At 36.3% G+C, this 26861-nt stretch overlaps 1 protein-coding gene and 1 long non-coding RNA gene across 2 annotated transcripts in view; both read right to left on the minus strand.

Moving 5' to 3' along the window:
* Positions 1-14721, minus strand: part of LOC136840093 (UBA-like domain-containing protein 2-B) — a 161461-nt gene extending 146740 nt beyond the window's left edge. The window contains exons 1-3 of the mRNA XM_067106480.1: positions 14606-14721; positions 8321-8407; positions 701-769 (exon numbers count right to left, since the gene is read on the minus strand). Coding sequence (XP_066962581.1) covers positions 701-769; positions 8321-8407; positions 14606-14629 — 180 coding nt within the window. The 5' untranslated portion in view covers positions 14630-14721. The remainder of the gene's footprint in view (positions 1-700; positions 770-8320; positions 8408-14605) is intronic.
* Positions 14722-17138: 2417 nt separating this feature from the next.
* Positions 17139-19896, minus strand: LOC136840097 (uncharacterized). Its single transcript, XR_010853529.1, has 2 exons — positions 19683-19896; positions 17139-18568 (listed from the first exon to the last, which is right to left on the minus strand). It is a non-coding gene; the product is annotated as an uncharacterized lncRNA (long non-coding RNA).
* Between the last annotated feature and the right edge of the window lie 6965 nt (positions 19897-26861).

Here is a 26861-nt window from a genome sequence, read left to right on the forward strand (position 1 = left end):
AGCTGAGACCCTCAGTTTTCTGACAGCAACACCCATGTACACAGTGATATACATAAATCGATTTCCTATTTGAATTCAGGGACGGCAGACTATACAACTAATGACAATGTCAGGTAATAAACGTTTAAGAGGGGGGAGGGGGGGTTGTAAATATGACGCCAAAGGCATATTGATTCTAGCATCTATTATTAATAGGACCCAAAATAACTTCTCAAGAAAAACGCATTACCTGCCAAGTAAGTCATATATCGCCAGAATGCTTCGTATTTGCGAACTGCAATGGAGTGCTTCGATGTTTACATAAAAACAACGATTATGCCGAAGTTTACGAATCAAAACACCTCGGTGTAATGCATATTCAAACGTGCCTCTAATCTGTCATTCAGTTTAGGGTCCTTCCACGCTTGTGCTTTCAAAAGAACATTAAATTTCACAACATAACTGTCTCCCACACAACGACTATACCAGTGCAGTGAGATTTAGATTCACGTTTGCTTAAAAATGCTCATTCTATTTTACTTACTCATTAAGCTGTCAAAGCAATACTTCTGCAAATCTGCCCGTTTGTCAACCAGTTATCAGCAACATCTTGGTGAAATTTACATACTCATTTGCCTTCAACTTCTCAGTCGATTCAAAAAAAGGAAAATAAAAACTCTTGAAGCTCAACACAATGAAACAAAATTTCTAGAACACTTACATGATTTAGATGATGCTGTGATGCTCCACCATTTGGCACGGCTTCTTGAAAAAATATACTTAGTGCAGTCTGCAAAAGAGAGGAAACGAAAAAGCTTTGTCAATACATTTCAAGTTTCAAGCTCTTAAATTCACTTCTAATTGTGGTAAGCAAATATCAAAATTGTTGATACAATACATTTTACAATATGACAGTGCTTACACCAAATAAGCTACACAGACAGATGTAATGGTGAAGAGTGGCTGGAGACATATCTGTTCATTATTTGGTTGAAGCGGAAAATGAGAAAGATGATAGCCTACAGTAGCTGAGAATGGGGGGGGGGTATGTGCCTGACAATTTCAGACACAAAAACTACTTTGTAAATACTCTGTACAAGGTATACAAGAAAAACACCAATATTATCATCAAATAAGTAATTAGACCAGATGATTTGGAGATATAAGTATAAATTCGGTGATGTGGGCTTCCAAGTCTCATATGTTCAACTGTGTTCTGTTTATGATGTTCAGGGGTATATGCATAATTTTTGGAGAGATTGTATTACAGTGTATAAGCTCTTGGGCGACTGAAAGGTAAGGCTAGGCGATTGATATATCCAAAATTACCCTATCAGTCAAGCACACTGGCCCAAAAGTGAACTGGCCTCCCTCCTGTTGAAAAGGGTCATGAGTCTTCTCACTGTGAGATGAGGATTCTTTCTAGTGCTGTTGGCCAACTAATTTTAAAATCACATGTCTACAGTGAGAGTTTAAATTGGTCGAAGCTTCCTTAAAAATAAGCTCATTCAACATCAGTGGGCCATTAAATCGGGAAACTTCATATTAACACATTCATCTTTCAATTGAGACCATACAGTGAGCTGATACACTATACTGATGTTTTGACAAGAAATCCCCCCCACCGGAATTTTGTAAAACTTGGAACAATAAAACAGAAATTGATGCTCTGTTTTGGGTAAATCCTCCCACTTCAAACCCAATGCGAGGGCAATGGTAAATGCTGCAGTTACATGATTTCGGAAATGATACCACTCTTCTCATAAATTTTGTTTTAGATATGAGCAATTCAAATTAAGCAGATGAGAACAGCATGGTGAACAACCACTGACAGCTTCTTGCAAATCATCACCTCAATCTCAGATTTTATGCCATTGATAGTAAAAATCATCCACCACCCAAAAGTATCCCTAGAGCTAACAACTGGAAGAAAAAGAATGCATTTTTTTTCGGGTACAGAGCCTTTCCATGCTCATTAAAGCAAATGTAAACAATGTTCAAAAATAAAAAGAGTGTATGCTGAAGGAATTCTATACCCCATTTCTGAACAATGTTTACAACACTCAATCTGCAATGAAGAAGCTTTTGTTAGGGGGTAAGGTTTGTAATTATCATTTGAGGAAGTATATAACTTTCCAGAGATGGAATCTGTAATGCATAAACTTCACTCCTTCTTGATGAGGGCAAGAGGCAAAATGCTTACCTTTCAGACCTAATCCTAGACTTTATGAGTATCACGAGTCTATAGTCAGGATTGTAAAGAGGAAAAGCAGAAGCTTTAATCAAAGGTACAAGCAATGGTTGACTCCAGACAGCCTCTAGGCTTTAAGGATCTTTCGTAAACAGCTAAGGCAGGTTACCTGGCCTGGTCTCTCTTCCATTAGTTTACTTAGATGGTCATTCAGTCAAGAGATTCTGAAGAGTTAGTCTCTAATATTCACTAGATTCTCTCTTCCCTAGGTTATCCAAGTTGCTACAATGCTACTTTGTCTGCAAGTACTACTTCATCCCTCTAAAGTACTGTACTGTCATTTTTTCAGTAATGATTAAGATCTGTATCATTGAAACCTACAACAAGCAGTTATTGCCTAGGTTGGTTACCAAGGATTAGCAGCTACAAGAACTGCTACTCATACTAACAAATACTCAGGACAAGTCATCAGAATACTTTATCCACCCCTAACTCATAAAAATAATGTGAGAATAATAAACATAGCCATAAGGCCACTCACTGCTTGGACCTGGGAAGTAAAGTACAATCAACATCACACAAAAAAATAAGATAAAAGCTTAACAAAAACATTTCTCTGGTATCATAACAGGATGTCCTATGCTGTCCTTGTGAAAACTGGACAAGATGAGAAAGACCATCATAAAACACAGACTGCTCAGAAGCAGATTTCAATTAAACCAACATGCTGTTAATAACATTGAAAGCTAATCCCTGATCAATCACAACAGTAATAAGCCTCATTATTCTACCTTTAAAAGAAAGTTCATCAAGATGGGAAAGTATATACTCCTAAAACCATAAACAGCATACAGTACTCTGAATTACTACAGCACTTTCCCTCTATATAATGAAACAAGAATACAGAATTTCAGCCAAGCCTTGGGACCTATGAAGTCATTCAGCGCTGAAAGGTAAATTGAGAGTATAAAGGTTTGAAAAGTGCAACAGGAGAAAACCTTGCAATTGCACTCTGAAACAATTGTTAGGAGAAGGTGGAGAGCAAAATTGAAGACAGAGAGTATGAAAGGAAGAGGTAGAGTAAAAGGAATGAAATGGGTTGTAGCTAGGGGCCGAAGGGACGCTGCAAAGACCCTTAAGTAATGCCAACAGTACACTGTGTGAGGTGCACTGACGGCACTAACCCCCTTACAGGGGCCAACCCTTATGTTCCAAAACATGTCTCTTCTAAAGCAAAGAGGACCACACTGCTATCCAACTAACAAAAATAATTCATGTGCCGTCAAGACATGTATACACTGATAAACTTGCCACAAACATCCAATATTATAATTTCTATCATTATTAATATACAGTTCAACCAGACTATTTAGTTACTGGTAACTCTATCAAGGCTGCCCTGCAGGGTTCATTTTTAAAGGATATATTACATATTTAATATTTTAGAAGTTCTTAAAAATTATAATTGGAGAAACTGAAAATATTGAAATTCTTTCAAGACAAGATTCTGTTTTCAACAAACTACTTGATATATTGTACATTGTTGGCTGAAGACTGGATAAGGATTGACAAATTAACAATGTATGTATCCTAGATACAATCAAGAGGGAACTTTAAATCTCGTATATGAGAACTGCCTCATGCCTTAGATTGAAACTTAACCCTATACCAAAAATAATATAAAAATGATTTTCAGAAGAAAATCTTTGTCTAGTAGCAACTGCCATCTCAACAGTGTGATCTTACATGGTACAACCTGTGTTCTATCTAACAAATATGGACCTCATATGCTGGACACTTTATTAGTTTTTACAACTGTATGATGGTACACTTTGACAATATGATGATTACTTTACTAGTATCACAAAACTAAGACCACATTCTTTTTGGTGAATTTATTGACATTGGCAAAATGATTCTTTGTGTACTTGGCTCTGAAGATGTGCCACTAAGGATTTCCCCCTACATGAAGATTATAGTAATCCACTTCCCATACAGCTACACAGAGCTGAAAACTGTGGGAGTGAACTGTTGCATCCTTACCAAGCTCATAGGGATTGTGAACCTTGTACTGTAGCAAGAGATACAGGAGGTACTGGCAGTTTGGACTTTGTTTTCAGTACGGTACCTCTTTGATCTCCATAATCTCAATACGTATATTACTCCCACTATTTCTTGAAATCCTTCCTACCTGCATTTCTATAATCTACCAATGATACCTGACATCTTGTTGGCTTTTGAAGAGAGTGGAATAGAATATATAATTTAGGCCAAAGTAAGTAAGTATACCTTAGTTTTACCAGACCACTGAGCTGATTAACAGCTCTCCTAGGGCTGGCCCGAAGGATTAGGCCAAGCGCTGGGACCTATGAGGTCATTTAGCGCTGAAATGGAAATTGACAGTAAAAAGGTTTGAAAGGTGTAACACGAGGCAAACCTTGCAGTTGCACTATGAAATAATTGCTAGGAGGTGGAAAGTAAGATGGAAGGAAAAGAATGTGAACAGGAATAAAAGGGGTTACAGCTAGGGTCCAAAGGGACACTGCAAAGAACCTTAAATAATGCCTACAGTGCACTGGAAGAGGTGCACTGATGGCACTAACCCCCCTATGATTGGCTTTTGAAGAGGAGCTACAGTCTGCAAACAGAATGGGACTGCAGACACACAGCAGTTTATTACCCATATAATAAGAATAGCAGTGATTCTTGTAATTTCTTAGTTTCATGACCCAGACATTGATCTACATAAGCCACTGTATTTCTACAGCATTCTTGCAGTTGCCAGGATTGGTTCTTTCTATTACTTTTTTTTTTATTCTCTCTGCTCTTTGTTTACTCGGTTGTTCAGCTTCCTCAACTTTTCCTATTCCAATTTTTTTACCAATATTTAGAAACAAATCCTTTAACATTAGCACAGGCTTCCATTGGTAAAATGGCAATGTATATACTGAGGCCATGCTTCCAAGTTTTATGCAGTCTACTTTGAATCATTTTCAATGCAAAAGTTAAAATTACCACCATAATCACTTTTTAATGATAAAATTAATTACCACCGCCTAAAACAATATCAGTGTGGACTAACATATGGTGGAATTTTTAGCCCTTACATATACAAACACAAGCCAGTACTTTAACACATAAAATAGAGAAATTGCTGGTCATTCAAACCACAAACTCAAATTAAAACATTGCAAGACTTGAAATCACCGACTTCATTACCAATGATGATGATGGATGAAGGACTAAATTTAATGTCCACAGTTCGAGTGAGAAGTTCATCTACTTGGAGACACCTGAGCAGGAATGATTCATTAGTATTCAGTACAGCCAACAACCCTACCGTGCATGCACGCAGTTCACTCGTTCACTCTCATCCTAGTTACTAATGTTGCTACCCAATAAAAGACTTATATCAATGTTTACATGTCTTCCTTATATAATTTCAGTTAATAAAATCTAAATTAAAAATGTTGTGGTATGTACAGTACTTCCTTAAAAACAAACGTATTAAAATCAATGTGCTATACAGCACTTCCTTACATATTTCATGTATAAATCCTGACTTTATTCACAGGATGCTTTACACTATCCCAATGTTATGCATGCCCCCAAACTGACTTTGGTTAGTTATTTTAGTAAAAAACCTCTGGATTATGAAAGCAGACTACTCTAGCATTAACAGACTACACAGGGAATGGGAATAGTCTATCAGAAACAGCAATACAGAAATACATATACTGTAATCTACTAAGGTTTTGTGCTCAGTCTTATAACCAGAAAGACTCATGAACAGTGCTTATTTTGGTTAATTTACTTCACCATTCCGAAATTATTTAAATATCCGACTGCAATCTAAAATACCCAAGAATTTTATGAATAACAACCCAATAAAGCTTCCTATAACTGGTTCAGTTTAAATCAGGTCAGTCCAAGACCTGCCTTAGCTGCAGGGAAAATGACATCATATGCTTAATCCTGTTAAACTTAATATTCTGTAGGAATGGAAGAGAATTTTTACTGGTTATTAACAATGAAAAAATTAGAGAAAATATTAAGTTACCTAAGATGAAGCTGTAAATCACTACTGAGATATCCCCCTTAAGGGGATAATGCCATCAGTGGACCTCATGCAGTGCACTGTAGGCATCACTTAAGGTCCTTTGCAATGTCCCTGCAGCCCCTAGTTGCAACCCCTTTCATTCCTTTCACTGTATCTCCATTCACATTCTCTTTCTTACATCTTACTTTCCTCTCTCTCCTTTGTTCCTCATTGGACAGATTGTTATCGTTCTCAGCTAGCACTGCTGGGCCCGCGTTCGATTTTCCCACCGGCCAATGAAGAATTAGAGAAATTTACTTCTGGTGACAGAAATACATTCCTCGTCATAATGTGGTTCGGATTCCACAATAAGCTGTAGGTCCCATTGCTAGGTAACCAATTGGTTCTTAGCTACGTAAAATAAATCTAATCCTTCTGGCCAGCCCTAGGAGAGCTGTTAATTGGCTCAGTGGTTTGGTTAAACTAAGGTATACTTAACTTTACCTCTCTCTCCTGACAAATGTTTCCTAATGCAACTGTGAGGTTTTCCTCTTGTTAAGCTTTCAAATCCTTTTCGCTCTCAACTTCCCTTTCAGTGCTGAATGACCTCATAGGCCCAAGCTTTTGGCCTTTGGCCAACATTTTATATTCCACTGAGATACAGCCAAATTCAATCACTCCATTTTATCATCACTAACTTCGAAACTGTTCAATTTACTTTCAGGTTTGTAGGGCATTGCAGCTCTAGTTGCCCTTTACTTCACTTTAGGAAATATTAGTCTCATAAAAGTGAAAATAAGGGAAGAATATGACAATTATGATGATTACAGAACAAAGTTGTGAGAATCACATCTGTAGCGTACATGTACCATCAATACAGATTAGTAATGTAATTTGATCAAGCCAAAGTCATCTTGACTTTACATTAAATGTTTGACCTGTTACAACATTTATATCTACGTCAATGGGAAATGACTCAGAACAGTATTATGAGAAATGAACCATATGGCCTATATTAAAACTATGCAACTACCCCTAAAATGGAAAAATATGACACCAATTACTGTGAAAATAAGGAAAGAATAAATTGCATACTCATGGCAAAAGTATAAAAGCATGATTATCATCTCTGCATTGTGTAATTACCACAACTTAGCTTTATGTAAAATTAATTTACTCCCTTCTCTAACTTTATTCAGCATAAAGATCTGTCAAACTAAACTAAGGATCTGTTTAGCAAATTTGCCTAGAAGTATGAGTAAATAGGATATCACCATAAAAAAAATATAATTTTTCATTTTTCTTCTTGCCAACCCTATACAATGGCATTAATAGAGCTTATCACATCAGAAACTACCTCACCGAACATCTACAAAATCAGAGTAATTTATTCAAATCCAAAAATTCTGAAAATCTTAAAATCTTTCAATTTCATATGCAACCAAGATGAAATTAAATAACAGGCTTCAGTACTTAGCCTAAATGTAACTTTGACTGCCACATACTTAACCAATCATACATTGCAATGACTCCAAAACACATGACTAGATGTGTCTTTTTTTCATTAATTTTAATTAATTTTTTCTATTAATAATAGCATATCCCATTGTTACCTAGTGTAATGTTTTTCAAGTACAGCACAGTGAGTTTTTATCAAGTATACTGTACTTATACAATACAGTGTCTTACATTCCATTAATCAATTTCAACAACTACTTTTATGAAGTCAAAATGATACATAAAATAAATTTTTGGCTCAATTATTAACAATACTCAAGATAAATAATGAAGTAGTTATCCCTTAACAAATACACAAGCATCAATGTTTAACTTGCATTATATTCATCAGCAAATATTCAAATAATAATATAGACCACTTCAGTTATGTAATGCACAGAAAACAATTACAAAGTAATCAAGTGAAACTTGGAATGCCATACATGAAACATATTGCCATACACGAAACATACTTCACGATGAACCAGCTGCAAAAAAAATTAATAAATAAATATATAAATACAGTATGGTGTCCAGTGGATTAAAATGACAAATAAATATAATTCATACATAGTAAAAGGAATTAGCATTAAAGAGCATGACGGAACACCTACCTCAAACTGCCAATGAGCAGACTGTAGTAACTGTCTCGCTTGTTCTCTAGTTGCTCCAGCAGCCATGACAAACTGATTAATCATGACCTGAAGAGAAAATACAAAGAAAATTTGTTAAATAACCATCTTCAACAGTTCAAAAAACTTCTAAACCTTGACTGATGAAGCAAATTATATGGGGGGGGGACTAATGACAATTTCCCTTGTAAAAACTAAATTAAGTGATTCTGGCCCAAGACTCATCAGAAGTTATTAAAAACAGAAAAACATAACTAGCCTATTGTATTACCAGTCCGTATTATTTCATTGGAGTTTTTCCTTGAACTATACATATTTTATATTTCTTAGTTACAGAATACTGAATAACAATTCAAATTGAAGTTACATTATTACTATTATTACTGATAAATAGTTTGAACAGGCCACTGAGCTAACATCCTTAACCCTCACAAAGCTGGACAATCACATAAAACATGTTTAAATATGTGTTGTTCTACACTGATCTACATTCAGATGTTTTCATGTTGGTTACTCATTAAGTAACCATGTGTATCATCAATGCGACCAATCTTGAGATGGGATAATAATTTTATTACTTGAATAAGCAGCCTTTTTGGAGCAAAGAAAACCACAATCCAGCACTGGGTTTCATCAGTTTTAATTTATTATTGTTTTGGGAAGGCTTGAATTTTCAAGGACAGATTCTGAGCCATTCATTCTGAACGGAAAGTAAGTTTTTAATACACTGTCTGATACTGAGCTATACATATGACTTACTTATACAAAATTGCTTTGTATTAAAACATCATGGTTGATGTGTTGGCTCTCTTAAGCTGCAAGCCTTTTGATCAGGTTTAATGCATTTTCAGTGTTGGCTTTAAAGTTTGCAAATTGTGCTTTCCAGTTCAAACTAAGTAGGCCTACACTACAGTAGTTTCATGCCAATATTAATAAAACAAAAAAACCTGGAGAAACATTTCTTAACTATGTGTTGCAGTTAATCAAATTACAAACTATGATTAATTCACCTGCAGCTGGTACCATATTCCTAAACCTGACAAGATTTAAGGCAGAGATGGCATAGGACACAAGAGTGTCGAGAAATCTTCACTAAGGGAAACCCTAACACTAAAACATTCCTGATGATGAGGTACAGTGCTACATAACTGTAAACAGTATAAGAAAAAACCAATTTCATTTACAGAGTACAGTACATTTAATATGCAATAAACAAAACCACACCAAATACTAAACAGTAAAGTGACCATCTCAAGACATGATGATATCTAGCAGCTATGTCACCAATGTAACAAAAATGTTTATATCCTTCTTAACCTGACTACCCATCTTCTTCACCATTTGCTCATATATGACAGGCACTGGAAATCTCTTATTCCACACAGAAATTTTCCAAGTTGTGAGACTTTAAACAATAGAGCCTACCCCACAGTCCAGACAATGTGGTTCTCTTCCACACAAACGTCTTACTAGATGCTTCCAGAAGGGATATCTATGAAGTTATGTTAATATTACAAGGTAGATGTGAAATCTAATCCTTCGGGCCAGCCCTAGAAGAGCTGTTAATCAGCTCAGTGGTCTGGTTAAACTAAGATATACCTAACTTTTTTTTTGTCCGTTAAACAGTAATTACCAATAATTTTCTCAGATAAAACTAACACTTTTTTCTTGAGAAAAATGTGCACAAACACGCACACACACACACATACTAGACACATTTACCTTGACTGTGGAAGCAAAAACACAAAAAAATATCAAGGAAATCCACCAAAACTAATATTTTGGGTACTACTGTCATATTCGTTGACATCCAAAAAGGCACATATCACTGGGAAATCCAGTCTTTAAAACAAGAATTCTATTTTTATACTGCCTACAACAAGCCTAGCCTACTTTCAACACTGCCTTAATAATATACCTGAGCCTCACCAGCGGGTCTCCACTTTTCTGTTGCAAAATTAAAACAGTCAAGCTTTATAACCATATCAGATGGAAAGATGACTGCAATACTAAATTTAAAATAAATACCATGCTGATAACCATGTCAAATTATGAAATTACTAGAGTGAAAATCTCATGCACACTGGAAAATTTAAAGTGTATACAGTATTGCATCATATATAGTAAGAAATGAACCTGATAATTAGCCTAACCCATGCAACTTGGAGAGCTGACAAATCTGTTGTGAGGATACTGTAAAAACATGTTCTACTCAACTGAGACCATGGAAGCCATTGTGAGGATACTGTAAAAACATGTTCTACTCAACTGAGACTATGGAAGCCAAATATAAGCTCAGCAAAAACACAGCATTAAAGGTCTGAGATCCATTTCATAAGGAAGGGTTCATAATGTACCTTGGGGTTTTTAGACCCATCCCCCAAAATATGTTTGCACTAGTCAAAAGTGGTGAAGCACCTCTCCTATTCTCTCTTTCTGCTGGGACCTACTGGGAGGTACTTAGCATATTCACCATCAGATTTTTCCTGTCAGTAATTTTCAGCTAACATTTCCTCACACACTAAAATTCCCCCTCCTTGGACTAAAGATTGATACGTTACATGGTTCAAGATTGACTGGTTTGCAACTGGTACCAAACAAAGGTGGCAACAAAGAAATGATTTAAGAAACACATGCAAATGGCATGGCCACCCAAATTCTAAATTCAGTGGCATAAAAGACTGATCAAACTGGATGCCAGTAGACAAGAGATGCCCTGTAACAATGACTTGCCAAAAAATATCATGACATCTAAATCATGCAGATGATAGTTTTTCCATTTTATCAATACATAAATGCTACATCCCTAAAATCTGAGGGGAAATGCTCATCGACACCTTTCGTGTAATAAAACCTAATTGTGTGAACTGTCACCTGGTTGCAAACTTTTAAAACACTTTCATCTCCTTTCCCCTCAATAAAAACTCCATGGAAAAATGGTATCTTAAAAATAAGATGCACATGACAGACAAAGCATTTTAAAGCTTTTTATAACAGAATAAAGTACAGAAAATCCTAAGAAAGGGTAAGGGCCACAACAAATTTAGTTCTTTGGAGTTTTCTGCCAAACCCTCTACCTCTGTTAAATTTTGGATAATGCAACTGGATATAGGCTATGTAACAGTGAACATGTTATGACAATGAGTCATCTGGATGTGTCATGAATACCTCACATTCCTCTGGCCTTACACCATATGGCTATGGACATAAATATCCTAAGATGTATCTCACTTTTCCTTCCATAACCATCCCAAGGATAGTTTACAAGAGGAATTACATAGTTTACCCAAACTACAGGGTATACAAGAGGTTAGGTTACAGATTACAGATTAGGCTACACTAGCTACTATAAGAGTTTCTCTTGCGTTCTCGAACTCTTGAATGTTGTTTAATTTAGAAATTTAACCATTATCACTATCTCTACCTTTGTCCACTATATAAGACATCAAGAGATGACCATATAGCCTACTCTTGAAACTTTACTAATTACTACCTTATACGAGAGCTGATCGTATTACAGTACGGTATGTCTTTGTAGAACAATAATACGCTAGATAACCTATGCAATACAGTACAGCAAAATCACACTTAGTTTGTGAAAGTTTGCACTACCAGTGTTATTCATTATGAAAATAAGACATTGTACCTGTACATTTCAAGCCATAGAATTCCTCTTTAACTATACCAGATACTCTTGTGTACATATTTCAAGAAAACCATAGAATACCATGACAGGAATCTGTCTAAACAAAGTCCCTCTCTACTGAAATAGCAAAATCTACCTGGCTAATTCTTTCATGTCTGAAATGGGGGGTAGATCTGGTCATGGATTTACAATACATGCACTGTACTGTATTAAACAAGGTATCAATTCAATTAAAATCTTTGTCATAGGGCTTCAGTTCCAAAATAACCTTAGAAAAATTGGTTCTAAAGGCTTCACTCCAAAGACAGACTCTAATTTTTTCAAATGGTAATCAGAAACTGATGAAATCTAGGTAACATGTTACTGATTCATGCTACAGGCAAATGTAGGCTACATATTTTTCTACTATTTTAATAGGCTAGCCTAGAACCTTACCCAAACTACAAAAGTAATAACTCTAAGCTGAGACTGGTCTATTTAGATGGCAGGCACAGACTCCTATACAGTAACAGGTAAATTGAACTACTTCAGTTTAAATTTGTGATTTGATTCTCTACATGGAAGGCTAAATAAATAATTAAAACATAGCCTATACTGATACTTAGGCTACGGTAAACTCATGTACCTACATATTTAGTTGTTTCTTCTCATATGTTTTACACCAGGCAGATAATCTTTATTGGATACAAAAATATTCAGCCTTATTATTCCAAATTATGTGGGAAAACACTTTAAGAACCTTACAGGTATCTAGGACCTACAACAATTTCCAAGTATGATTCATGAACACGGACAGGGCTAGATCAGTGATGTGCGAGGCTCCCACAGGCATTTAGTCACATCAAAACAACCAAACTCATTTATTCACTCTTTCCAGACACAAGACAATTCTCAAACACTTAAGGAAGCCATAAACATAAGACAGTGCTTGGAGTGTCTAGATGGAAGAAATAAGCCCACCCTACACCTCCTCATCAGGTAGGACAGAGCACCGCCAAGTTAGGTTAGGTTCGCTTAAGATTTACTCCCAAAATTATACGTGGCCCTTTGTCATCCATTTATTCTTGCCAGTTTTTTTACTCTGATATATTTAATAAATACACAAAAGCCATATATTTTTGCAGCTCATTCTCTCGCATTCTGAGCAATTTTTAGCATTAATATCCGCACTATTCACCTATCCTCCTTAACCCAAAAACTCTGGGTTCTCATTACTTGGACAAATCAAGTGCATGTGTAAATTCATGCAATATACCAGCCTGAGTAAGAGGTTCCTCTACTTAAGTAGTGATTTCCTTTGAACATCAAACAGATAACCACTAACTCTTCACAGTGCAACTGTTTGTTTATTTCCAACAGAGACATATACATACTGTATCGTACTAGGATCACATAAAATCTACCGGAAAAACCCTATTTAAAATAGCCTAAATGGTGCTGTCAAAACCTATAAAATGACCATTCTCTAACAATGAATAGCCTAAACAAACATCCTACAAGACCAAACATTATTACTTAAAAGGTATAATGAACATTCTAGAACACCTGATGCAACACTGCACATAGGATATGCAACTATGCAGTGACAGAACAAGTTACACCAACTGGCGTGAACAGGAAGACCCATCAGTATGAAAAAAACAATCAACAATGACATCACAATCTATACACACATTAAGGATAGGCTAAAACTTCAAGACAAAGTGACCCACTGCCTATTGTTGTAGTTACCAGTGTCTGACATCTTCTGCTTAGGCCTACACTAGTAGAAATTAGGCCTAGGCTATATCTTAAATCCTAAGATTTTTATGGTAAGCTTTGTGCCACTGTTGTAAGAAGCAGTGCAACAATATGAAAATACTAATATTTGTTTTGCCTCTGGTATCCTAGGCCTATGAAGAAGTTATCGGCCTATTCATTCCAGAAACATTAGACCTAGCCTAGGCTGAATGAGCTGCATTCAGCCTAGGCTTTTCTAGTTCTCGGTTTACAGGTTATAAGCTAAGCTATCCTGAGCAAAACATAGCATGAGGAAGTTTAGGAAAACAACATTTATAACGGTTAAATTGACCTAGGCCTACCGGTACGGTTGGTAAATCTGAAATTGAATAGCCTTGCATACCTCGTAGGCCTAAGCTATTATAAGCCCGGGTAGAGCCTAGTCTTCCACGATAGCTTTGTCCACCAGTTCCTACTCCTTGCTACTCTAACAATTATTAATAACATCACCTTAAAAAACAATGTCCATCTTACGCACTGACGTATGATCGATTAAGAATCACGATTCTTACTAGGCCTAAAGGCCTACAAGCTCCGCCGAATCCTGGGCCTACCTAATACTACACCAGCGGTTTAACAACTGGAAGCGGTCCGTCTACTCAAGCCAACAAAGAACCAGCGAAGAACCGATTAAATAACGTCGACCTGCAACAAATGATGACCATTTTTATCAACCTCCTCATCATCTATAAATCTCGCTACTTGCGTGAGTGCCAAGACCCCTCCACTAACATATCAATATTTGGCGCTTTGCGTGATGCTTAGAGGCGTCATTCCACCTCCAATGGAATTCTGAGCACCTAATCCCAATCACCGAACAGTTCAACGGGTAAATTAAATACCTGTTCACGTAAGGAAGAATCCATGGCGGTTTAATCCCTTTCAGACACACTTCACTCACTACTTCATCGACCACACTGGGCAATGTTTTCAAAATACAGATGGCAGTCGTTCCAATAATGTGGATATTTTGGTACCATTGCCAATCTGACGAGGGTGTCTAATGATTTTTCGCGATTTTTTCCAAGGAGCCTGATAAACTCCGACAATTTCAATTAGCATTAACAGATTTAATAACATAAATATACCACTTTTGTCTTCATTGAAATCTGAACAACTATATCGTGAGCACAAAATAATGTTTGTCACTATGCACGTTGGCACCTCTGTGTGTATGTACTCTGGCTCGATTGTAAACGATTGTAAACACGGAAAAATACGTGTTATTTTTTTTAGCTTTAGGTCGGCCAATTTATAATAATTAAATCTTTTATAAAATTTTCCACTCCGTCAGCTCTTATTTTATGCTTTTATCTCCAGAATCTGACGTAATTGCATAATTCATGCCTTTATAAGACTTACTGAGTTTTAGATGAGTTTTAAATGTTTACATTTTCAGAACGTTTTCATATTATCAATAACATGCATTTTATTCTTACTCAGATTACAAAAATGACAAACCATGAACTGGTTCTTTGTTTCTTAGTAAATAATTATAACAAATTACATGATTTTGTCGATAAAGAATGTATAGTAACGTTAGTAAAGTGTATAAAGCTCCAAATAAAAACGTACATGGAATCTCAGCAACAACAACAGTGATGAAATGATGCGGTGTAGGTATCACAATCAATAATTTTATAGTCTTTTTGAAGAGATGGTGATGAATATGTCTTACTGCCTGTAGATGTTTGATGTCTGACAACGCTGCATTCCGTTGTCATTATTAAACTTTAATATGATGTTTGTACAGTTCATAGCAATGGCTTCTGGTTAATACCGGTGATAGAAAAGTAGTGTGGTATGACTTGCTTTGGTTTTCATTAAATGGAAATTATGTTAAACTTTAAAGACCTGGTAATTTTGAGGATTAATCAGCTTTTTTCCTAGACCACTAATCAGATTCTAAGGGACAACATCAACTGTAATCGTTGCGTACTCTAAGTAATGTCATTAATCAGAAGTATTGCATATATAGTTGCAAGACTGAACAACAACGATTGGACCAACTTTGATGCTATTCTCATTATGCAGGCTTCCAGCTCGCCTCCAAAATAGTTTTTTTTTTTGATAACTGGTTAAGCCTCGCAGTTTTATTTGTAAATTCCTTTAACCTGCTAGTTGCCAGTGGCAGTAACCTTAAGATCATTAATAGTCATCAAAATTAATGCTTCTCGAAGCAAATTTATTTTTAGTCTGCTATCAAACGTTTATCAAACGTATTATCTATGAGTATTCCGTTACAAAAGCAGCTGTGGAAAGTTGTTCATATTAAGTGGAACCAGGCAAGACAAGAAAAATCAGAACGGTCGAATTCGGTATCAAGCATATTTGTGAGCATGGGGCCATGTTGGCGAGGACGACTTAATCTGGACACTATTGGTACTAGAAGTGCTAGAATACATGTCCTATAAGGATGATTACTGGTGGTTAAATAAGCAGCAGTTTAATGTTGGCTTCTTTGTTACTTTAAGAGTTTTTTCCTTGGCCCATATATCCTATATTTTCAAACATATTTCTAAAACAAATTTGCAGTAATTATTACTAAAAATTCATTATAGATTAACCGATTGCAGGTTGAAGGCGGTTCTAGTACTTGCTTACAAGTGTCTGCTGCCGTGATTAAGATTATGATTACAGTATCATCATTATTTGGAAGAAATCCTTCTTCAGACAAATTTCAATAAAAGGGGTTGTGGTAGCAGCGACATTCTGTTTTCGTAATTACTTATAAAACTTTTTTTTTTCTTTTTTTCCACGAAAGTTTCCTAAAATTTCTCCGAAGTCTATCGGAGAATAAACGGAGTACGGTCTGCACAAGTATCGAGGGATCTTCACGATAAGACGTAGATTTGGACATCATTTGTTATCGTTATTGTAAGATTTCACATCTGGATTTGATACAAGGTGGCAAAGTAAGTAGGAATTGCGTCCTCTAAAGGAATGTATACGCGTTTGGCCTGCGCTCCATAATTGCCGTGGTCTTTGAGTTGGGATAGCAAGCGGAATTACCTCTGTTTATTTTGAGTAATAATTTCATTCAGTGTAAGGGCTCTTGTTAACATTAATGCAAACACAGGTTCTTTTCTCACGTCTTTTATTGCATTTCATCATAAACCTTTGCCCACTAATGAGAACTAAAATTCGTCTATTTTTTTCTACACCTTTAACAGCTATTTTCAACACTCATTATTCATAATTTCACTTAAAGACTAAAAATCATGAAGCCACTCGCTCATACATGCTCTCCTTCAGTAGAATAACGTCCTCTCCAAAGTCATATGCTTTGTTTAAACAGAGCAATATAAGGCCAAATCCTTAAGCACATTCTTAACAGCATACAGCATTAAAAAGTAAATAATGCTCAGCTCGTAATTTATTGCTTATGCTTACTTTTGAATAACCAGTACCTGTATGACACATGTATACATTTCCCCTAATAACAAATATATTGTCATGTGCAGTCATCCTCCTTTCGTCATTTGGAACTTACTCCTCAGGAAACTGGGATGGTTCCTGTTTGTTTCCTTTGCTTTCAGTTATCCCCTTCCGTCACTGTCACCACCAACTTCCCTACTTTACACTTTATTGCTGTCTCCCTTTCCGAATTCAGTTATACACAACCCGCTCGGCGTTTTCCGTCGCCCGTCCAAAGGGGTATCAAGATCCTCTTATCTCTTGAGTGACTGATAGTTTATCTCCGTCACCGTTCTTGATAATGGTTTCGCTTTTTCATTCCTGTCAGTCGCCCCTGCCACCCTCTCATGTGGGAATAGCATTCATCTTCCCTGTCCAGTTTTTTTTTTTTTTTTTGACAGGCTGGCTGTTTCAACGCCTCTACTTCTCATTCCCTTTTCCTTTGTTTATCCAGCTTGTTTAATTATGTTTTGATTTTTGAATTACGACTGCTGTCATATTAAGCTTTCTTGCTTCCTCCTCCTCCTCTGCATCTTCCTCCTCCTCCTCCTCCTCCTCCTAGAGGAAGACATATCTTTGGATACTTTAATACATGCTCCTTTCTACTCAATTCAGTCTTCGTTCCATAAGGACTTACCTCATCCTTCAACGTGATATGGTACCAGCTTCCTAGTGATTTTCTGTTTCAATGTCCTCACTTCCGATTATATTTCCAAGAAAAGTATTTTATGTTTAGAATCTGAACCTATTTGAAGAAAAACCATCCGTTTTCCTAACGCTTTTCCTACGGCGCTGTTTAACTTGTACTCGTCTTCCAGTTATCTTTCACAAGAACTACGGTCGCGGCGCCAGATAACTCCCAGTCAATCATTCGATCACTTTCACATAAACTTAATTTCTTCGAGGGAAAGCTACAGAAACGTACGACCAACAAAAACTCAACACGTGACTTACACGTGATTTATAAAAGCGTAATTCAATTGATACTGAGCAGTACACAGACACTGGTAAATATCAGGTCAGCTCGAAAGTTCAGGGTGGACAATTATCTTACGCCATTCTAGTCCCCGTTAAAAAATTCAATCACGTGATAAAATCGTGCCAAATAGTCTATTAAGTCTCGTGTTTCAAGAAAAGTGTCGTTCACTCATTGCTTTTCGATGGAGAGGACTACATTTTTATTTTCACTTTTATTTTATTCCATACTGGTTAGGGTGGTAGAGGGGTTGTTGCAGCGGCTTATTTGACGCTTCGGATCTGTCGTTTACAGATCACAACCCTATCTTGTTTCCATTTTAAAGCAGTAGCTTCGAAACCGTCCAGGTTATCCAAGATCGAATTAATTCCTCACTAAGTAAATAGCTCTAACTCCATCTGTTGTCTGTCTCCTGTTTAGAAAGAATAAAAACCAATAAAATATAAGAAGGAATATTTATATTCTCTTTATAAAATTGGAAACTGAACATCATTTAGAAAGAAATCCAAGAAAGAAATATTACATGACAGACAATAGTTAAAATCTTGAAAACATTTTAGGCTCGGCAATAGTCAAGATCCTGAAAACGTTTTAGGCTCGGCAACAATCAAGATCCTGAAAACTTTTAGGCTCGGCAACAGCCAAGATCGAAAACGTTTTAGGCTCGGCAACAGTCAAGATCCTGAAAACGTTTTAGGTTCGGCAACAGTCAATATCCTGAAAAGATTAGTCTCGGCAACAGCCAAGATAGTGAAAACATTGTAGGCTCGGCAACAGTCAAGATCCTGAAAACATTTTAGGCTGGGCAACAGTCAAAATCCTGAAAACATCTCAGGCCCGGCGACGATGAACAAATCGATCAAACGTTTGGCTTAAGGTAGGTTTTGCTCGGTGCGATATCACGATTATCGTTCTACGATGATTGTTCAACTATTATCGCTGGACGATAATCGAGGGTGTACTATTTTGCTTGGAAAAGGGCTAAAAAGCATTTGATGTTTGAACTGAAGAATGAAGAGGGGTTATATCAGAAACTGACTGCAAACCACCTGCGTGAAGACCCCAATAAATTTGCCGAATTTTCCGCCTTTCTGTAACAGCTCGACTTCCTGGTTGAATTGATCAAAGACGACATATCCAAGAATTAGGAATTAGAAAACCATGGATCAGGTAGTCCCCTATACAACCATCCATGCATTCCTATAATTTCATACCCCTAAATTCGAGTAGAAACATCTATATTATAGGTAGGTGTAGGAGAAAAATCAGAAGAGCACTTTGCAATTGCATAATCACTTTATCAATTAAGGGCTTTATCACGAAACCTGTGTGAAAGTCTAGAAATGATTCATAGGCACTCTTCATTCGAGATTTGCCTCTCTTCGACTAGGCCAAAAACCAAACCAACATCGATGAAAAATAAAACCTCTGGTGGCATTTTTCCTTTTATCATTACCAACAAATGTTGGAAATTTCATGACATTCTGTTCATAATGCAAAATACTGTAAATTAGATTCACACTCGCCTGGTTTTCCCACTTAGGCGGCGATTCTGCCCAGACGTTGTCTATTACTTGTTAGTCCTTGTATTAGGAATGAGAAAGTGCCACAACGATGGATGTTTGGCAACTTCTTCCACAAGGACCTCCTCACCTCGTTTCTCAGAAAACTTGGGGGCCATGACGCAGGTACCCCTTCCTCCCAATTCGAGTAATCGTTGACGACTATACCATTATATTCACCCCCCACCCGACCCACTATTCAGAACCAACGAAGATCGTTAACGACTCGACTGTCATTCGTTTAAAGCAAAACAGCCCGATTGAAAAACAAGCAAATTAGTGCTTTAAAAATCGTTTGGCGATCGTCGTTAATTCGCGAACGATCATCGTTAATCTATGAACGAACATCGTTAATCCATGAACGATCATTGTTAATCCATGTTCGACCATCGTTAATCCGTGAACGATCATCGTTAATCCAAGAACGATCATCGTTAATCCACGAACGATCATCGTTAATCCACGAACGATCATCGTTCAGCGATAATCGCACCGAGCAAAACCTACCTTTAGACGTTTTGCGAAATTGACGAAAAACAAACAAAAACTTTTTTTAGTTTTCAATTCGAGCCAGGAAAAACATTTTGGGTGTTTTTTTTTTCGGTTCCACACATTACTCAAACGTAAAAGAATAGGTGCTTCGCTAAATTTTATTTTTTGAGAGAGTTTCTTCCGTCATTAGGTCTAGTTTTTCCTCGTATTTTCCTTTTATTTCGTCCTTACGTCACTTTTCATTTGGTAGAATCATTTCAGGTTGAGAGAGAGAGAGAGAGAGAGAGAGAGAGAGAGAGAGAGAGAGAGAGAGAGAGAGAGAGAGAGAGAGAGTTGTAATTTGGTTTGCACGACATTAAAACAGGTTTATGTAACTAAATCTTGGAAAAGCATACGTTCAGTATTATCATTATTTAGAAGGTACTTGGGTAGTAGGCAGAATTAAAAGCACATTCATCTCAGTACCTACTTAAAAGACTTACATGCCAACTTGTTTATGTACACACACACACACATATACATATATACACATACATATATATACACACACACATATATATATATATATATATATATATATATATATATATATATATATATATATATATAATGTGTGTAATAAGTGTGTGGATGCACTTACACAAGCTTAAATGTAAGTCTTGTAAGTAGGTACTGAAGTGAATTTGCTCTTTTTAATTCTACCTACTACCAGGGGTATCTTCCAAATAATAATAAAAATGAAAGAATGCGTTTTCATGATTTGTTGTAGCTAGATAGACCTGTTGTAGTTAATGCAAATAAAATCGCAACTCCAACTCCAACTCATCTATATCTATCTATCTATCTATCTATCTATCTATCTATCTATATATATATATATATATATATATATATATATATATATATATATATATATATATATATATATAATAAAGCTTTTCTAGGGCAAATCTCTCTTTTATTTTCGTCAAATGCTAATTCACACGTGGCATCTAGAACCTTCTAGTAAAATTTACAAACCCCAAGGCTGAAGTCTTCGAGGGACAAACGAAAATATTGAAAATACTGCCAGAGAGCTGTAGATGTCATGTGCAGACCAGCATCTGACGGAAACAAAAGAAGGACTAGGCCTAGAAAAGCTTGGTTATAACGTGGAAAGGGATGGACATTCTGTATGGACGTGGAGAATCTGACTCATCTCACAGACATGAAGACCAAAACTGCAAGAGAATGCCACTTAAAAACTTCAGCCTTCCCAGCCTGACATTCAACTTTGTGATGAGAAGCATTGTCAGCCTCAAGAGATTCAAGAAAGCTGGGTCTAGCGTAGTTTGCGAGTCTTGATCCAGAGGAGGCGTGAAATCCTCTCAACATGAACTGCATTTGGACACTGATGGCTGCCCTTGTGATGGGGAGCATTGTCGCTTTTAGGGGACCCAAGGATTCTGGAGGAGTGGAAGCCTCTGTACAAAGTACACTGAGCTCAGAGTGGCTTCAGACTTGGGGCTCTCTTTGGAGCCGGAGAGTTAAGGGAGAGTTTCTTCCCTTAACGGCTGATGAAAATGATTAATCTTCATTTTTCTAAACTGTAAAATATTTGTTAAAATTTCACTTGGGAATCTTTGTTTTCAATCAGATTTTTACTATGCTCACCTACCGTATATATTAAGATTTAATTCCGTTATAGGTCTAGTAGCCTTGAAGAAAGCCACTATCAGATAGTTGGAACAGCTTTTTCTTTCTGATTAAGTAAATTGAGCTACTGAGTTCCTCCATTCATTTATACAGAAGCCAAAAGCTGTTTTAGCCATTAACCTGTAGCTTCCTTTGACGCAACATTAGACCTACAATGGATACTAGTTCCCTTTTCACTGGAATGATATGCTCGTATGCTAATAGGCTACCTTTAAGGGAAAAATTAATGTTTATAAGGTAATATGCTATATTTACGGCGAATTACATGCTCGTATACTAGCGTGCTACCTGTAAGAGGATTACAATGCTCATACGTTAAAATGATGTCTTTATGTAAATATATTTATAAATATTGAAATTTTATCTTTACGAGATTAATATCATTATAAGAAATTTGCTAACGTGTTACTAATACGATTAACAGTCACTCTTAGCATAATACTAGGAGTTAAGAAAAGGCTTGATTCATCTCATAATAGATCGAGTTTTCGATCATTACAAGATCTCAGTTGAAAAGTCAAATGAGTGACCAAAGCCTAGGTTTTGCTTTTTATATGGCTAATAATATGGAACTGCTCTATCTGAAATTCACTGCTTTAAGACTATAGTCTGAAAGAGAGAGAGAGAGAGAGAGAGAGAGAGAGAGAGAGAGAGAGAGAGAGAGAGAGAGAGAGAAAATGTTAAAATCTTAAGAGTGCCAGAACACGCAGGACTAAACAACTCTACGGGATGTACCACATTGGTTTCATTTACTATACGCATGGTTAAATAATCATTAGGTGTTTCTAGTCATTCTACCAACACTTGTAATTAACAGGTTGCCCTCGAGTGATGTAGTAATGTAGCCGTTATGACAGATGTATTGAGGCTTATGATGTTTTATGAGTTTCCAAGCACATTCTTTTGCAATTTTTCTTTATTTAAAAAAAAAAATCACTGCTATGCTTAACATTTTCAGCACGACATCAGCCTAGGTTGTTAATGCTGTTTCTTAATATACCTGAAGCTGAGAGATATTCTTATCATTTCCTGTATCAACTCAAGTCTTGGTTTAATCTTTTTTATTAACTCTTGTTGTTGTTTTAAATTGCAATGATAGAACAGCAATAAAACTGATGATTAGCGATACAGCAATGCATCCTAGAGTTCTCACTCGTAAGCGTGGCAAGGCTCTAGTTACCATCAGCACAACAAGCTCAGGGAAAATGAGTGGTTGAAAACAGCCTGGAATAAAAACTCATCTGTGCCGAGGAAGTGTCTGACAAGTGTAGGGAAAAGACCACAAGCCAATGGAAAACAGAAATGGGGAAAACAAACTAATGCGTGGCCAGTACTTGAGGGAGATTTGGGATATTGCTGGCACTGGCTGACTGCGGGGTGGGGTTGGGTGCGCAAGAAGGAGACTGATAGCGTGTTGATGACAGAAGAAGAGCAAGCACTATCTACACGTTACATTTACAAAATAAAATAGAGGGCCTAACAACAACGAGATGTCCTGCATATGAGAAGAGAATATGGAGACCATCAACCATATCACGAAGGAATGCCCAGTATTAGGTCAAAATAAATACAAGAGATGACATGATATGGTGTTCAGGTCTTGCACTGGAAGACCTGCCAAGAATATAGCCTATCATGTATGTCTAGAGAAGTGGCACAGCCATGTACTAGAAAATCAGGGTACTCCATGACTATAATAATCTCTATTCATTCTCTCTGTAGATTACTTCCTTTCTGTACGTCGAAACGTAAGAGATGATGATTGAAATTACTAAATAAACAACGTCAAAAGCAGTATATCCGTCCATGTCTTTTGGAAATTCATTATACTATCTACCTGCTGACGAGAAGACTATAATACGCAAAATAGAAATACGTGTATAAGCTGAATGCAGCTGAGATGCTACACTCCATTTGATGTATGTCAATAAACTTTTTTGAATTTGAATTTTGAATGCAGTTGAGACATGAACAAAAACTCTTTTTACTAATGATAAAATTTGGGACCCCGTGATTTAGTGGTTATGATACTTACCTCAGCAACGGAAGGAAGGGCCAGGGTTCGATTCTCAGGGGGGGGATGGAGAGCGAGAAATCCAGATTTGCTGCTTTGATCTTTGCGGTGCATTATGAACCTTGTAATGAGTCGACTGTCGCGGGTCGCTACCAGCGTAGAAGAGAGAAAGGGGTTAGCAGCCGTTTCTAAGGAGACTTGCTGGAATAATAATAATAATAATAATAATAATAATAATAATAATAATAATAATAATAATAATAATAATAATAATAAAGACAGTCATTTTTTATTTCTATATAATTTTTTTTTAAGGTTGTGTGTTTGTAACATATTTTTCCTTGCAATTTATTTTTCAGCCATTTAATCTGTATTTTGCTTTTTTCCTTTCGGATTCTTCAACTTCTCTTTTGGTCATAATTTCTATGGATTCTGTCTGCATCAGTCTTTCTCTTCTCTGTGTCATTGTTCTCTATTTTTAATCTGTTCTTCATGTTTTTCGTATTCCTTTTTCAAATCTTTCCCATTTGCGTTATTTCTGTTCCAATCCTCTCCAGTTTTCATGTCATTTCTCTCCTTTTATCTGAAAGTCTTTCGCTCTCTTGTTTACATCATGCCACAGTTTTGTTCTTTTGACAAATATCTTAGCTGTTTCTATATAGACATTTAACTATGTGTTTTCTGTAAAAGAAAACTACTGAGATGGCATTGTCTGTCCGTCAGCACTTTTTCTGTTCGCCCTCAGACCTTAAAAACCACTGAGGCTAGAGGGCTGCAAATTGGTGCGTTGATCACCCTCCAATCATCAAACATACCAAATTTCAGCCCTCTAGCCTCAGTAGTTTTTATTTGATTTAAGGTTAAAGTTAGCCATGATCAGGCTTCTGGCAGCGCTATAGGACAGGCCACCACCGGACCGTGGCTAAATGTTTCATGGGCCGCAGCTCATACAGCAGTATACGCTGTACAGAAAACTAGATTGCACCGAAGAAACTTCGACGCATTTTTTACTTGTTTGTTTTTGCCTACTGTTTGGCGAATATTATTTTTATAAGTGTTTGACAGACACCTACTTTCCTTTGTTGCCTCTTATTTACTTTATATTCTCTTTTCCTCACTCGTTTACTTTTTGTTATCCATGTGTAACCCAATTTTCCCACCTTATCCGTATTTATTCTTTAGCTACACATTTCGTTGCTTTGCTCAGTTTAAATTTAAAATGGATATTCCACCGTTTTTTATTACGTTTTTTCCTTCTTTCTTAACATTAATTAAGGAAAGTTTTATAAATTCTCTCTCTCTCTCAGTGATTTGCATTTTACTTTCCGTTCCTAATTCTTCTTCATTCTTTCTATTCCTTTCCCACTTGGATTTCCTTTATCTTAGTATAATCCTTGCGCCTATCGCCGACAAATATAAAAGTATTGCATTCTACTTCTTCACGATGCCGAAACTGGCAGTCCTCACGTGAGTCGCCAAGACTTACTTTACTCGACACGATCCTTGTAAATTTAAATAGAAAGCAGTTCTCTTCCTGCTTTTTGTCTTTCCTGACTTTTAAATGCCACCATTTTTCCTCAGTTCTCCTTGTTTTATCTAGCCTGAACTAGGGCTGGGTTTCCAATTGGCGTTTGCTGTTAAAAAAATCTTTAAAAAATGTTAAATTAAGGGAGGATGTGAATATCAGTTAAATGAGTTAGGCATCTTAATTCGTCTGCCTTTAAAGAAAACGGATAATACTCTCTCCCCTGCGCAAGCTTTACGTAACTGAATATGAATTGGGAATATTACAGTCATTACAGTGCAGGATCCTGATTTTTCAACAAAGATGACATAAAAAAAAACATAGAACATAAGAATATGTTATTTTGATGTACACTCTTACTGTTTATTTTTACTCTTACAGTTACAAACGCAATTTGACCTACTTACCTGTGAATAAAAATGAGCAGTTTTGTTTTACAGAAGCAGAGACCGTAAAAAACAAAGGAAATAAAGTGCGAACGTAAATAAACAAAAACATGTCTTAGGGGATATGGACCCATAGAATTTTGAGAAAATCGTAAATTTCTGCTTCTGTGAGCAGATAAAATGCTCATTTTTTTTCAGATTTATCAAAAAGTGGCTGCTGAAGAGCAAGAGCCCGTGGCAGGTTCCTACCTGGTTCCTGGTTCCTAAGCGCCCACTCCACAAACACAGTTGAGGCCACACTACATTATTCGCGTGAAGTGAAGAGCTTTATTCCCTTTGCTTTTTTACAATCTCTGCTTCTGTAAGCAGATAAACTGCTTATTTTTTTTTTAGAAAATAGGATACACTTCTATTTGCAGATCTGTCGAAATAAGAAATTGCAAATAGTAAAGAAAACTTAAGCATATAAAATTGAACAGTGAATTTGGACCCATAAACTGTAGAATTACAGAGATATCTTTTAATTGACCTTGAGCTCAAACTCAGAGGAAGAAATTACACTAGGCGCTCCGTAAACATTCCATATACAAAATTATTAATAATTTAAATGTTTGTCATTAAAATATTAACGTTTTCTATTACGCAAAACATCTTAAAATAAAGAAAATGCAGAAGTTATAACGCATGGGTAACCATGTTTAAAATAATAGCATACTTCACTAATTTTTTTTTATCAATTAACATTTTCATGGTAGTTTATTGAATGAATATATTGTTCAAGTTCTATCCAGATACTTTTTATTGTAATTCGCTGTTCACACATAACCTCCATTTACTTAAAATGCATAGGAGTACCATCTTAAATCATTTAGGCTCTTTGAGTAGAATAAAATGGTATTACTTGTTCAGCACTCAAATAACATACTACAGTGATTATTATGTAAAGTTCCATTTCATCAGCCTGAATTCTGATGAATCTATTCATAGCGCAATGCAGAATAGCAGAGATGTTAGCTCATGCTTATTGGGAA

The sequence above is a fragment of the Macrobrachium rosenbergii genome, chromosome 7 (assembly GCF_040412425.1).
Source record: "Macrobrachium rosenbergii isolate ZJJX-2024 chromosome 7, ASM4041242v1, whole genome shotgun sequence".
Lineage (NCBI taxonomy): Eukaryota > Metazoa > Arthropoda > Malacostraca > Decapoda > Palaemonidae > Macrobrachium > Macrobrachium rosenbergii.